Here is a 14,526-nt window from a genome sequence, read left to right as displayed (position 1 = left end):
CTTTACAAATGTCTTTTTAGTGGCTGCCTGAACACTACCTTGTAGTGGTGTGGGCACTAGACAGCTGCCCTCTGGCCTGCCGAGGCCTTCCCCAAGTGTGCTGGGTCTCAGCCGTCCCTGACCTGGTGGTGAGGGTCAGAGCTGCCGGTGCTCCAGGAGCCAGCCAGAAGGGGGATGCCGGCCTCCTCTGAACCTCTGGTTCTCTTTTCCCAGGTTCTCCAGAGAGCGGACATCGAGAGAGGAGTCCTGGGAGCACGGGCGCAGTGAGCGAGGGGCCGCTGATTGGAGGCTGGAGAGCTCCAACGGGAAGATGGCTTCGCGAAGGTCGGAGGAGAAGGAGGCTGGCGAGATCTGAACCTACTCCTGGGCCTGTAAATAATCTGATAAACATTCGACACAGCCTAAAGTTACCCTTTATATTTGCTGAATACAACTCATCTTTTGTAGTTTACGATTTCTATTGTTTTGGAGCTAGCTGTGAGTTTCTAGAGATGTACAGAGTTGCTCCTGTGTTCTGGGGTTATGTTGAGTAGGAATAAATAAATCTGACAGATGGCCTCCTTACTGCTGCGGTGGGGTCTCTGCTATCCTTCTGTGCTCTAGAGACTTCACCGTGGCCTTCCGCAGGTGGTCACATACAGGATGTTCTCCACAAGCTTTGCTCACCCTCAGAAATTGTGACTTACTGTTAGACGACCCTTTGATTGTTGGCATCTGACATGCCTGGTGCCCTGCCCTGACCGTCTGGAGTGCAGCGTGCAAGGCTGTTGGCTTGTGGGCTGCACAGCTCCGCCCTGCAGTGCAGACTGCAGCAGGTGTACTCCATTCCACATCCCCTTCTTTAGGAAGGGCTGCCTGTCTAGTGTGCTGTTAGCGCAGCCTCAGCCTGGCTCCGTGAACCACACTGCAGCCAGAGGCCTTTGGACAACATCCACATGGCAGCCACAGGGTCCTCGGGGGCTGGCTGATCTGTTCAGGTCATAGTTTGACTCACCGGAGAGCCTGTGGTTGTAGCCATGCTCTCCGCTGTTTGCCACATTTACTCAAAAAACAAAATGAGCCCTTTTGGGGGGCAGGGGTTCGTTTATTCTAGGAGAGAGCTCCTGATGGCCACGTTGTGGAAACAGTCATCCCTACTCCCTCTGTGCAGAGACTGGCTCAGTGGGTGCTCCTGCGGCTTAGGTTCTCCCTGGCCTGGTATCAGCAATGTCCTTGCACTGCCCTTGTCTGAGGCCCAGGCTGAATCAGGAAGAAGGGGCCTTGCTGGTATATATGTTGCTTGCAGTGGGAAGGGGGGCTGCCAGAAAGCAAGAGGTGGTATAGACCTCAAGCTAGGTGGGTAGAGGCATGTCCTTTACCTAGACACAGGTTGGTGCAAAGCCACGAGTGGGTTAAGGGCGGTCCTAGGAGGGAAGGGGCAAAGGGAATGAGGCCTGGGGTTGTGAGCGATGGACTCTGCCTGTGGCATGCAGAGGACACCCAGGTCAGGCAGCATGAGGTGTGTGGCTAGGAGCCAGGACGACAGAAGGACCTCTTGCCTCCATCCCTCATCTGGAGGGTTGGGCTTAAAAAAATATTAGTAAAACATCTAAAAGTTATTTCAACCATTATTAAGTATGTTCACAGGTTATGCAGCTGTCACCACCATTCATGAAGGAATGGTTTTGAAAAGGTAGAATGAAGACATCCCTGGACTTAGGAGTAGTAATGAAGTCTGAGCCACAAAGATGAGGCTGAGACAGACCGCTGGAGGGTGCCTGGAAGCTGCAGCTACTCCCCGTCACCTGAGTGTTCCCCACTCTGTCCAGGAGCAGATGTTTTTGGCTCTTCCAACCTTGTTACTAGAGGCACCCACTTGTCCCTGGTGCACCCCAGGCCCCTGTGTGTAGGAGTGCAGTGGACATATGGTCCTGTGCTCTGGGTGGGCCCAGAAGAGGTCAGATTGACGGAGGCCATGTACAGCACTCCCAGGACCCCCCCAGCTCACCCTAGTTGGGTTCCAGCAGAGGCGTGCTCGCAGACAGGGATGTGGGGATGTACTTCTAGGTACCCCTCTAGGATGTACCTAGAGGAAGTCACCATAAATCATAAGGGGTCGGGCTAGAGGTCATCATCCCACCCTGACTCCTCTCAAGGAATACAAAAACATGGGAAACATTTGTTTATAGAGAGAAGCAGAGATGTCGGTCAGGACGCAGTTGTGATCCCTGAGGAGGTTGGGGTGGGCCAGACTGACAGGTGCGGATCCTCCAGGGGTCCAAGCTCTTGAGGTCCACCCAGAGCTGTATGGGGCCCTCAGCCCCTCCTGCCACTGTTCCTGAGAATTCACCCCCACACACTCCGTGCTTCTGTCCAGTGGAGGGGACACAGTGGCCACCTGGTGTGGGCTGTGGCATCTTCTAACTGCATAGGGGTCGAGGATGGGGCCTTGCAGCATGGCAGGGGGGACTTGGGGTCCGCCCTCCAGACGGATCTCTCGCCAGGCCCAGAACCACAGTCTGGTGAAGGGAGGCTTGGAGTGACCATCGGCCCTGCAGCCTGCGTGGGAGACTGTAAGATCAGCAGGGCACCAGCCTTGGGGAGCACCCACCCTGGGGTCCACAGTATCCTCACTGGGAGCTTCCCGTGCGAGGTGGTGCCCAGCTGTGTTTAGAGCAAGTGGGAGAGGGGATGTGCACCATAGTGCCTTGGAAGGGGACATGCACCCCCCCTCCCCAGGAATGGGATGGTGGCTACTTGGGGATCGGGCCCATCATATGGTCCTGCTCAGGCAATACTGGGACAGTTGAGTGGCTCTTGAGTTTGATCAGGCGTCAGAAAAACTTGGAGGACTAAAACAGGTTACTGCCCCACCTCCCCATCCCGATTTTCTGGGGAGGGGCCCAAGAATGTACTTCCATTATTTTGTAGGTAGAGTTTTTTAATTGAGTTATAAAATTCAACACGTTAACGGCATTAAAGTGTACAGTTTAGTGGTTTTTAATGTACAATGTTCCGCTTTCTAGTTAACCACTGTGTAGTTTTAGAACATTTCATCGCCCCCAAAAGGAAACCTCGTTACCCATTACCAGTCCCTCCCCCTGACCAGCCCTGTAAACAACCACTAACCTTGCTCTGTCGATTTGCCTGTTCTGGACACTAGGTAAGTGGAAGCACGCGGTGAGGGGCCCGTGACGGCTTCAGTGCTGAGCAGCGTTTGCAGGGTTCACCTGCACAGGAGCCCGTGTCAGTAGCACAGGTGTGTGTCTCCTGGGCTGCGGATGCTGGAATGGGGGGCTGTAGGGGTGGGGGTGGCGGGAGTTGGGGCGGGTCTGAAGGACACCAAGAGCTGGAATGGGGGTCTGTAGGGGTGGGGGTGGCGGGAGTTGGGGCACCAGCTTCAAATCCTAGATGGCTTTTCTCTGGGATGTGAAGTGAGCTGCCCTCGGTGTCCCTAAAGCACGGGCCCCCGGCTCTCGCCATCAGAGAACACGCCACAGGCAGTGCCTGGGGCTAAGGGAGGGGGACGAAGGGGGATTGAGGTGTCCTGTCCTCAGTGTGGGCACAGTTAGTTCCTTTTGTGTCCACTGCACAGTCCCTATGCCAGCCCCAGATAGCCCCTCCGCTACTTACCTCACATCCCCACAGGCATTGAATCCCGGCATCTTCTGGCGCCTGAGTCTGTGGTGCCGCATCGCCCTGCATGCTTCATCACAGGTGACAGCTGGTGGCTGCTTAGGGATGGGCACAAGGTCTGCCATGTGTCCATGGTCCTTAGCCCAGCCCATGCAGAAGGACTGAGCATCCCTGCAGGAGTGCCAGCCCAGGGTGCCCAGTCCCCCGAGTGACATGGGGGTCACGGGGAAGGCTGAGGGGTCCCTGGAGGTCCCCTGGGGGGATTTCCTGAGCAACAGAAGTTCTCCAGTGCTTTCTGGCTCCTCGTTCTGCCTTCTGTTTTCCTTGCTGGGTCTCATCCTGCTGAGCCTTGTGGGCTGGGACGGCCCCCCAGGGAGGTTGTGCAAGAGACACCCCTGTCACCCATCCTCCCATCTAGGGGAGGAGTAGTGGCAGGGCCCCCTTCACCAGACCCATGTGCTTTCTTTTTATGGAGATATAATGGCCAAAGGTGGTGTGTTAGCTTCAGGTGCGCGGTGTAATGATTGAGCACGTGTGTATGTTGCAAAATAACAGCACCGGAAGTCGTCTTACCATGTCATCAAAAAATGTTTCCTGGGATGAGAACTTCTAAGCTGTATTCTGAGCAGCTTTCAAATATACACTGTGCTGTTATTATATGTGTGCTAATGTGACAGGTACGGTGTTGCATATGTGATACAGTGCCTTGTGCATACTGTGCAACACCTAGCACGCCATTATATGATGCTGTGCATGTGGTTATGTAATAGAACGTGCAGTATTCTATAATACCATATATGTAATTACGCAATAATATATAACCCGCAGTATTTTTTCTAAAGATGTTATATATTTGAGAGACGGCACAAGCTGGGGGAGGGGCAGAGGGAGCCAGAGAAGCAGGCTGCCCGCCGAGCAGGCTTCTCCATCTCAGGATCCTGGGACCATGATCCAAGCTGAAGGCAGATGCATCACTGACAGAGCCACCCTGGCACCCCTGCGGTTTTTTTTTTTTTTTTTTTTTTTAGGGATTTATTATTTATTTGAGAGCACAAGTGGGAGGGGCAGAGGAAGAGAATCTCAAGCAGACTCCTGGGTTTGGAGCCGGACATGGGGCTTGATTTCACGACCCTGAGATCACGACGCAGGTAGAGGCTTAGACACTTAAGCATACTGTACATGTAACGATATGTAATATAGTACCATGTGGTATACATAGCGCTGAACTACAGTGTGGTGCCACCATATGTGAGATACTGTATAATTATGTAATATGTGGTACAGTATTTATATAATAAATGCATATAAGAAATACAAATATAGGGACGCCTGGGGGCTAAGTGGTTGAGTGTCTGCCTTTGGCTCAGTCCTGGGATCGAGTCCCACATCGGGCTATCTGCAGGGAGCCTGCTTCTCCCTCAGCCTGTGTCTCTGCCTCTCTCTATGTGTCTCTCAAGAATAAGTAAATAAAACCTGAAAAAATAAGACAAATATATATAAAATATACATATAACACTGTATATGTAATATACAGTACATGTATTCTATGTGGAATATTCTAAGAAAATGCAATATAGTATGTGATACTGTATAATTAATGTAATAATATATAATACGTACAGATTTATATGTTCCTAGGCCTTTTCCTGAGGCTGCCAGAACCTTCTTTGGACCTCTCCCAAGGTCCAGCATGCCTGGGACTCAAGACCAGTCAGCTCCTGGCTGGGCCCAGCCTTTGTCCCTACAGAAGAGAGCACACAAGAGTTCAGAGAATAAGCAAGCCCTGTGTGCGCACTTGGGTCAGGAAGTGGAAAAATGTCAGCTCCTTGGAAACCCCTGTCTTCCCTTCACAGCCCCGCTTGTCTTCCCAGAGCTTATGGCATATTCATTATCTCCTGGTGGTTTCTGAGAACCAGGAGTCAAGCCATAGCTCAGCCTTGTTACCCTCCCTGAGGTTGCAATCAAGGAGTCTCATCTGGGGCTATTCTGGAGAAGGGTCTTTCAACGCTCACACGGTTGTTGGCAGTATTTAACTATTTATTGGATGTCAATAAGAGGCCCACTCTGTGGGCAGCCACAACATGGTACCTTTGAAAGGGGGAGGGTCTCCAAGCAAGAGAGACATTATTTTAAGATTTTACTTATTTGACAGCAAGTGTGTGCATACGCAGATGGGCAGAGGGAGAGAAGGAGAGACTCTAAAGCAGACTCCGTGACAAACATGGATCCCAACTCTGGCCTGTCACAATACTGAGATAATGATCTGAGCCAAAATCTGTCTGAACCAGACACCTAACTGACTGAGCCACCCAGGTGCCCTGCAAGAGAGGCATTATTAATCATGGAGGTGACATGCCATCCCCTAACAGAATTCTGTGGGTTAAAAGCAAGGCATAGCATCCACTAGTGTGGCCATAATTCTAGAAAGAAGAGAGAGGGGAAGAAAAAAAAATATGCTGATGAGGGTGTGGAGAACTTGGATCCCTCATACTGCTAGTGGGATTTGGAAACGGCAGATGCTGGGGAAAGCTGCCTGGCGGTTCCTCAAAAAAATTAAACAGGAATGTCTAACCCAGCAGCTGCACTCCTAGGTATATACCCAAGAGAATTGCAAGCAGGGACTTCAGTACTTGTACACACACTGGTATAGCCACATTATTATGATAGCCAGAGGGACGCTCGTGTGGCTCAGCGGTTGACCGTCTGCCTTCAGCTCAAGGCGTGCTCCTGGGGTCCCGGGTGGAGTCCCGCATCGGGCTCCCCAGAGGGAGCCTGCTTCTGCCTCTGCCTCTGTCTCTGCCTCGAATGAATGAATGATGAATGAATGAATGAATGAAATATTTAAAAAATTAAAATAGCCAGAAGGTGGAAACAACCCAAATATGCATCAATGGCTGAATAGATAAACAGAAAACAAAGTGGATGGGCAACCGAGGTGGCTCAGCGGTTTAGTGCCGCCTGCAGCCCAGAGCATGATCCTGGAGACCAGGATCAAGTACCGTGTCGGGATCCCTGCATGGAGCCTGCTTCCCCCTCTGTGTCTCTGCCTCTCTCTCCTCTCTGTGTCTCTCATGAAAAAATAAATAAAAAATCTTAAAAAAGAAAAAAAAAAAAGTGGAAAACACTGTGGAGGTTCCTCAGAAAGTTAAATATACCACATGATCCCATGATTCCACTACTGTATATTTGCCCAGAGAAAGTGAAAACACTGATTTGATTTTTTTTTTTTTTATTCATGATAGTCACACACAGAGATCGAGAGAGAGAGAGGCAGAGACACAGGCGGAGGGAGAAGCAGGCTCCATGCACCGGGAGCCCGATGTGGGATTCGATCCTAGGTCTCCAGGATCACGCCCTGGGCCAAAGGCAGGTGCCAGACCGCTGCGCCACCCAGGGATCCTGAGAACACTGATTTGAAGAGATCCATGCACCCCGTGTTTTTTGCAGCATTATACACAAAAGCCAAAATGTGGTCCCTTCGTATGATGGAACAGTTTTCAGCCATAAAAGGACTGATCCTGATGCACACTACAGCACGGATGAGGCTTGAAAACATTATGCTAAGTGGAAAAGAAGCCAGACCCAAAAGACCGCATATCATACAGTTGCATTTATACGAAATATCTAGGATCGATCAATCCATGCAGACAGAACATCGATTAGTGATCGTTCAGAGGTTCTGGGGGAGGAATGGGAGAGACTGGAAATGGGCATAGGGCTTCCTTCTGGGGTGATGGAAAGTTTTGGAACTAGATAGTGGCAATGAATGTATGAGATGCCACTCTGAAGCAATCTCCAGGAGGTGGGGGCTCTGGGGTATTTTTAATTTATTTTTATTTATTTTTTTAAGATTGTATTTATTTATTCATGAGAGAGAGGCAGGCTCCCTGCCGGGAACCTGATGCAGGACTCGATCCCGGATCCCAAGATCATGACCTGAGCCAAAGGCAGACGCTCAACTGCTGAGGCCTCCAGGCATCCCTGGGGTATTTTTTTATTAGTGACACTTTGAGTCTATGCATTTTGTCTTAGCCTACGTGTCTGATCTTTATCCTTTATTTGGATCAAATAAGTCACATAATCAATATAGTTAACATTTTAGTTTTGCCGGTAGCATTTTATCTTGGGCTTTCTATTTGTCACACTCATTCTGTTTCCACTTTTGCTTCTTTTTTGAAGGGATTGTTTTATTTTTTTATTTTTTTTATTTTTTTTAAAATTTTTTTTATTTTTTATTTATGATAGGCACACAGTGAGAGAGAGAGAGAGAGGCAGAGACACAGGCAGAGGGAGAAGCAGGCTCCATGCACCGGGAGCCCGACGTGGGATTCGATCCCGGGTCTCCAGGATCACGCCCTGGGCCAAAGGCAGGCGCTAAACTGCTGCGCCACCCAGGGATCCCAAAGGGATTGTTTTAAAATAACGTCCTACTTTTTCTTCTCGATTACTTTGGAAGTCATACACTGTATACTACGGTTGCCCATAAGGTTACAGCAAGTATACTTAATATGTGGTGGTGGTAGGCTGAATGATCGCCCCCAGAGAGGTCCAGGTCCAAATCCCTAGAGCCTGTGAGTGTGATCTCGTATGGCAAAAGGGTTTTGAAAATGATTAAGATTTTTGAGCTGGGGTTGTCCTGATGGGCCTAATGCAATCACACAGGTCCTTACTGGAGAGAGGCAGGGGGAGACTGGCCTGCAGAAGGCGGCAAGATGCTACTAGCTTTACACATGGAGGACGAGGCCAAGAACCAAGGAATGCAATTCTAGGACCTGGAAGAGCAAGGAAATAGATTTCCCCCCAGAGCCTCCTGAGGGAGGAGCACAGTCCAGACAACATGTTGATTCCAGCATAGTGAAAACTGACTTTGGACTGCTGCCCTCCCAAACTATTAGAGAATAAGTTGGTGTTAAGTCACTAAGTTTCTGTTACGCCAGCGGTAAGAAACTAATACGCCTACCAAAATCTAAAACTAATAACTTTAGATTGCCTCCCGGGTAATACAAAGACTTAAGAGCACTCGAGGCGGATCCCTGGTGGCTCAGCGGTTTAGCACCTGCCTTTGGCCTGGGGCGCGGTCCTGGAGTCCCGGGATCGAGTCCCACGTCGGGTTCCCCGCATGGAGTCTGCTTCTCCCTCCTCCTATGTCTCTGCCTCTCTCTCTGTCTCTCTATGTCTATCATAAATAAATAAATAAATCTTAAAAAAGAGCACTCGACTGCCATTAAGTCATCATGACTCAGTTATTATTAGTTATTAGTTTCATGTCTATCAAGGTTTTTTTCTTTCTAACCCCATAGACACTATTTTATATGTAATCAATGTTTGCATTTACCACTTTGTTGTTCATCCCTCCTTACATCTCTTGCTTGTCCCCAGGCTCCCTTTCCTTCTGCTTGAAGTATAACCTTCACTAGAGTCAGGAGACGGTGAGGAACCAGGGTACAGAATTTCAGGAGGAACTCCTGCTCAGGGTGGGCTGGGGCTGTCGTCTGGAGAATTTATTCTAATTTATTTTATTTATTTTTTAAAGATTTTATTTGTTCATGAGAGACACAGAGAGAGAAAGGCAGAGACACAGGCAGAGGGAGAAGCAGGGTCCATGCACGGAGCCTGATGCGGGACTCGATCCCAGGTCCCCAGGATCACGCCCCGGCCGAAGGCGGCGCTAAACCGCTGAGCCACCCAGGTTGCCCAATTCTAATCTATTTTAAATTGCCTACTTCTCTCTATGACTGTGTTTTGTCTGTTGAACTTACCCATGGATTTTTATTTTTATGACTATGGCTTTTCTTCATATGTATATAGGTTTAATGCAATTCATATGAAAATTCAAGCTTTTCATACGTGCTATGTCACTTTTTATATTTTATGATTTCCTGCAGGTATTTAAAATCTTGCCTTTAATTTTTTTTTTAACATAGTAGGCACACCTGTAATTGAATCTGACATCTTCAACGCCTGACCTTCGTGGGTCTGTTGTGCTGACTCACGTGTCTGCTGGCTCTCAGACATGGTTTCTCATTCCTTGTGTGCTTGGTGAGTGTGCTGCTCTTTGCCCTCTGCGGCCTATAATGAAGTGCCTTTAGGGAGGATTTATTTGCTCTACCAGGTGCTTGGGGGAATCCAGATAATTATTATTTTTTAATTTTAAGATTTTTATTTGGTTAGTTCAACTTTGGTTGAATTTTTATTTGGTTCTCTCAACTTCCTTTTTGGTGTTTTACTATTTTTGATATAAACAACTGCTTCTGCTTGCTGTCGTTTGCCTGGTCTATGGCGAGGGCAGCTGGGGGGCATCTCTGATGAGCCTAGCACCTTCTGAAGCCTGGTGGTGGCCATCCAAGATTGGCTGGTGTTGGCTTTCCCAGGCTGGCTATCCAGGCTGCTTCCTCAAGGCTTCCAGAACCAGGTCACAGGTGACTGTGCCACTGGAGACCTGGGGAAATTCCGAGTGTTCTGAGGACTCTGTAGCCATGACCGGGAGAGTGGACTTCCCAAAAAAGAAGCTTGCCCACCAGTGACTCAGGTTGGCCGTGGGGAGACTCCAGTGGTGAGGAATGGCTTCCCCAGGATGCTCCACTTGTGCAGGAGCCGTTACTGGAAGAGGAACCCAGGTGGCACTGGTCATGGTCATGGGTGGCCACCAGCCAGCTGCTGGAGGAGATGGCTGCCATGCTGTCACTTGTGGGCTGGTGGAAATCTTGGCAGTGACCTCCTGAGGGCCTCAACGTGTGATCACAGGTGGCAGGGGACAGGGACACTGGGCCACGGAGCCTATTTGGAGGTGAGACCGCCAATGGCCGCTCCACAACCAAAGCATGCCTGGGGTGCATTTTTTGGATTTAAAGGATATAGCCATTGGTGTGTGGAGACTGGCCGTATTGCTCATGCTAACTTTTCAGGAATTCTGAAAGCTCCACTATTAAACTATATCAATTCACAAATAAATAGTTCATGTTAAAAAAAAGTAATACTGAAAACTCATTACTTTTAATTAAGTTACAACTTACTATTATTCATGTTTTTATTATCTGTGTTCACCTCTATTTTGTATCTGGGCAGTGGATATAGAACACACTGGCAGATACTATGCATCTTTTCCTAATTTTCCGTGAAAATTAGGACTTGAGATCAACCATGATGACAGCATGGAAATTGGAAACTGCTACAAATCAGCCCCCTTCCCCACCTTCCAGAGTGCCAGGCATCATTCACCAGCTCACAACGGGATACAACTGAACTACCTTCTCAAAAGGCTATTCCAAGTTACACCTCCACCAGAAGTGTATTAGGTTTGCCTTTTTAATACTTTTTCATGCCAAGTGTCTTGTTAAGGAGCATTTTAACATGCATGTTGTTGAGGATCACTGCAAATGCCTGTCAGCCGTTGGTACACTGTGAGGTGCCTAGCTATCTTTGGATTATGTTTCTTTTGGGTTGACTGTCTTTCAAAAAAGGTGGGACAGGGCAGCCCGGGTGGCCCAGCGGTTTAGCGCCACCTTCAGCCTAGGGCGTGATCCTGGAGACCTGGGATAGAGTCCTGCGTCAGGCTCCCTGTGTGGAGCCTGCTTCTCCCTCTGCCCCACCCCCCCCCTCTCTCTGGGAGAAGCAGGTTCCATGCAGGGAGCTCTGTGTGGGACTCGATCCTGGGACCCTGGGTCATGCTCTGAGTTGGAGGCAGACGCTCAACCGCTGAGCCCCCAGGGCCCACTGTGCTGCTTTTGATGTGCGCTTTTTCCCTCCTCATACTGAGGTTTGTTTCTCTTTATATAGTGCAATGTGCCCATTTTTTCCAGTGTCACTCTGAGGACACAGTTTCAGAAAAGTGTCTCTGTTCCTGGAAGGACCTGGAAGGCTGTGCATCAATGTTAGCTCCATGCAGGTCGGGGTGGGGTTGCTACCGTGTGTGTCACATGCGCACCCTTGAGTCCGACCTCGCATCCTGTCCGTTTCTTCACACACAGTTTTGCCACGTGTCAGGTGCGAGTTGCCCTAGTCATGGTTGTGCCCGACACGCTGGCGTGCGGAGGAACGTTCCCTAACTGGGCCATTTTCTGAAGTGTCTGCAATGACTAGGATTGCTTTTGTGAGGGAAAATCTAAGAAAATCCAAGCTCCTTGGAAGTGTGGGATGTAGGCGGGTCTCCGCGGCCCCCCGCTTGTCTGCGGCAGGAGCCCCCCAACCCCCGGGCCTGGATGGGGACAGTCGCACCCCCGGACCCTCCAGGGTCGGGGCCTGCGCAGGACCCCGACCGCGCCAGCAGGGGGCGCCCATCCCTCAGCTTCCCGAACCCCCCCGCCCCCCCCCCCCCCAGGGTCAGACGACGGTGCGGCGCGGCTCTGCGGCTCCGAGACCCCCCGCGCCCGCCCCAGAGAGAACAAGCGCGCGCCGGCGGAGGCTTTCCTGCGTGGACTTTACTCCGAGTCCGAGCTCGCGGGGGGAGGGGGGGCTGGGGGTCCCGCACCCCCCAGTTCAGCCGTAGCGGGAGGCCAGCGCCGAGGTCACGTGGCTCAGAAACTTGTGCAGCGACGCGTGCATGGCGGGCGCGAGGTCTCCGGGGTAGTGGCGGGCGAGGGTCACCAGCAGGCAGTGGCTCAGGAGCTGAGGGCACAGGCAGCCGTCGCGCGCGCCCCCCCCCCGCCCCCCGCGCGGCCGCGGCGGGTCCCGCGGGCTCACCTGGAAGTGCGCGGGGTCCACGCGCAGCCTGTGGGCGTGCAGGGCGCCGAGGGCGGACAGGGCGCCGGGCAGGTCGTCCAGGTGGGCCACGGCGGTGGTCAGCGCGTCGGCCACCTTCTGGCCGTGGGCCTTGACCTGGGCGGAGCCGGGGCTCAGGTCGAAGTGCGGGAAGTAGGTCTTGGTGGCGGGGAAGGAGCAGAAGGTCCTGCGGGAGGAAGGGCAGGTGAGTCGCGGGGGGGAGGGGGCTGCGGGGGGGGGACGAGGGCCGCGGGGGGAGGACGAGGGCCGCGGGGGAGGACGAGGGCCGCGGGGGGGGACGAGGGCCGCGGGGGGGAGGACGAGGGCTGCGGGGGGGACGAGGGCCGCGGGGGGGGGAGGGGGCTGCGGGGGGAGAACGAGGGCCGCGGGGGGAGGACGAGGGCCGCGGGGGGGGGACGAGGGCCGCGGGGGGGACGACAGGGGCCGCGGGGGGGGAGGGGGCTGCGGGGGGGAGGACGAGGGCTGCGGGGGGGGGGGACGAGGGCCGCGGGGGGCGGACGACAGGGGCCGCGCGGGGGGGCGGAGGGGGCTGCGGGGGGAGGACGAGGGCCGCGGGGGGACGACAGGGGCCGCGGGGGGGAGGGGGCTGCGGGGGGAGGACGAGGGCCGCGGGGGGGGGGGACGACAGGGGCCGCGGGGGGGAGGGGGCTGCAGGGGGAGAACGAGGGCCGCGGGGGGAGGACGAGGGCCGTGGGGGGGAGGACGAGGGCCGCGGGCGGAGGACGAGGGCCGCGCGGGGGGGACGACAGGGGCCGCGTGGGGGAGGGGGCTGCAGGGGGAGGACGAGGGCCGCGGGGGGAAGGACGAGGGCCGCGGGGGGGGGGACGACAGGGGCCGCGGGGGGGGGCTGCGGGGGGGAGGACGAGGGCCACGGGGGGGACAAGGGCCGCGGGGGGGGCTGCGGGGGGAGGACGAGGGCCGCGGGGGGCGACGACAGGGGCCGCGGGGCGGGAGGCACCTCTCCAGGGCCTCGGTCGCGTAGATCCCGACGTTGCCGCCCAGCTTCCTCCACAGGGCGCGCACCGCCGCCCTGTCCGCGCCGGACAGCGCCATCGCCATCGCGCCCCTGCTCCGCGCCCGGGTCCCCGCGACCTCCAGGGGGCGCCACGCCGCGTCTGCTGCGGAGCCAGGCGCTCAGGGGCCCGGGGGGCGGGGACCAAGCCCACTCTGCACTGTTTACTATATGGAAACGAAGAATGTATTATCAGCCTTAGAATTAGGGGACCCTGGAGTGTAGCAGGGACTTTGACATTGAACGTCAGCTTATTCTCCCTCCCTTCCTCCAGAGGCTTTTAGAACACTCTATTTTCACATTTATTGTGTAAAATGAACATAAAGATGTCGTCTTCCTAAAGTTGTTGTGAGAATTAAGCAGATAAGATGTCAAGCCCCTGGCTCATGGCACATGTTCCTTTCAGGATAGCCAGCATTTATTAAGTGCCTTGCACATATCTCCATAGCAATGCCAATACCTATGGGGCGCTCACTCCTTGCCAGGCACCACTCTACACAAACTTGGTGGGGGGCATCTAATGGTTTAGTCCATTAGGTGACTCACTTTATTTTTTTTAAGATTTTATTTATTTATTCATGAGAGACACAGAGAGAGGCAGAGACACAGGCAGAGGGAGAAGCAGGCTCCATGCAGGGAGCCCGATGTGGGACTCGATCCCAGGACCCCAGGGTCACACCCCAGGCTGAAGGCAGGCACTAAACGACTGAGCCACCTGGGCTGCCCTTATTTTACTTTTTATTTATTTTTGGAATGGGAGAGAGAATCTTAAGCTGGGTGTGGAGCCAGATGCTGGGCAGGATCTCACAACCTTGAGATCATGACAGAGCTGAAATCAATTCTGAGTCTTAACCAACTGAGCCACCCAGGCGCCCACCCCCAGCATGTTGGCCATTTTGAAGTTGTAGAATCCAGTGTCTTTAACCACGTTCACATCTGTGCAGCCACCACTACCACCATCCCAAGTGGAAACTTTGTCCCCATTAACAGTCACTCTGTAACCCCTCTCCTCCAGGCCCACAAGTCAGCTGTCTCTATGGATTTGCTTATTTTGGATATTTCCTATAAGAGGAACCATACATTTTTGTGTCTGGCTTCTTTCATTTAGCACACTTTCCAGTTCCTTGACACTGTGGCCTCTGTCAGGGCTTCAGAGCTCTTAATGGCTGAATAATATTCCA

General features: G+C 52.9%; 2 protein-coding genes across 9 annotated transcripts in view; one reads left to right on the top strand and one right to left on the bottom strand.

The window, feature by feature from the left end:
• LUC7L (LUC7 like) overlaps positions 1–564 on the top strand; it is a 35,827-nt gene extending 35,263 nt beyond the window's left edge. For all 7 annotated transcript variants that reach the window (XM_072835032.1, XM_072835034.1, XM_072835033.1 and 4 more), the window contains one exon: positions 214–564. In XM_072835032.1, coding sequence (XP_072691133.1) covers positions 214–355 — 142 coding nt within the window. In that variant the 3' untranslated portion in view covers positions 356–564. The remainder of the gene's footprint in view (positions 1–213) is intronic.
• Positions 565–2,365: 1,801 nt separating this feature from the next.
• On the bottom strand, positions 2,366–13,449 carry HBQ1 (hemoglobin subunit theta 1). Of its 2 annotated transcripts, XM_072835044.1 has the most exons (4): positions 13,292–13,449; positions 12,295–12,499; positions 3,613–3,710; positions 2,366–3,276 (listed from the first exon to the last, which is right to left on the bottom strand). In XM_072835044.1, the coding sequence occupies exons 1-4, from the start codon at positions 13,390–13,392 to the stop codon at positions 3,180–3,182; spliced, it is 501 nt and encodes a 166-aa protein (XP_072691145.1). In that variant the 5' UTR covers positions 13,393–13,449; the 3' UTR covers positions 2,366–3,179. The 2 variants fall into 2 exon arrangements, with proteins under 2 accessions (XP_072691145.1, XP_072691146.1); XM_072835045.1 differs by lacking the exons at positions 2,366–3,276; positions 3,613–3,710 and adding an exon at positions 12,013–12,219.
• Between the last annotated feature and the right edge of the window lie 1,077 nt (positions 13,450–14,526).

Source organism: Canis lupus, chromosome 8, assembly GCF_048164855.1.
Source record: "Canis lupus baileyi chromosome 8, mCanLup2.hap1, whole genome shotgun sequence".
In the NCBI taxonomy this organism is placed as follows: Eukaryota; Metazoa; Chordata; class Mammalia; order Carnivora; family Canidae; genus Canis; species Canis lupus.
The sequence above is the reverse complement of the archived record's forward strand: the minus strand, read 5'-3'. Positions and strand labels throughout refer to the sequence as shown.

Bases quoted from the DNA above. Each gene is read 5' to 3' on its own strand.
- HBQ1 (XM_072835044.1), bottom strand. From the start codon at position 13,392: ATGGCGATGGCGCTGTCCGGCGCGGACAGGGCGGCGGTGCGCGCCCTG. The intron at 12,500-13,291 runs GTGCCTCCCGCC...TTCCTCCCGCAG, and splicing joins GCGACCGAGGCCCTGGAGAG to GACCTTCTGCTCCTTCCCCG. The intron at 3,277-3,612 runs GTAAGTAGCGGA...CCACCCCTACAG, and splicing joins AATGCCTGTGGGGATGTGAG to CCCCCCATTCCAGCATCCGC.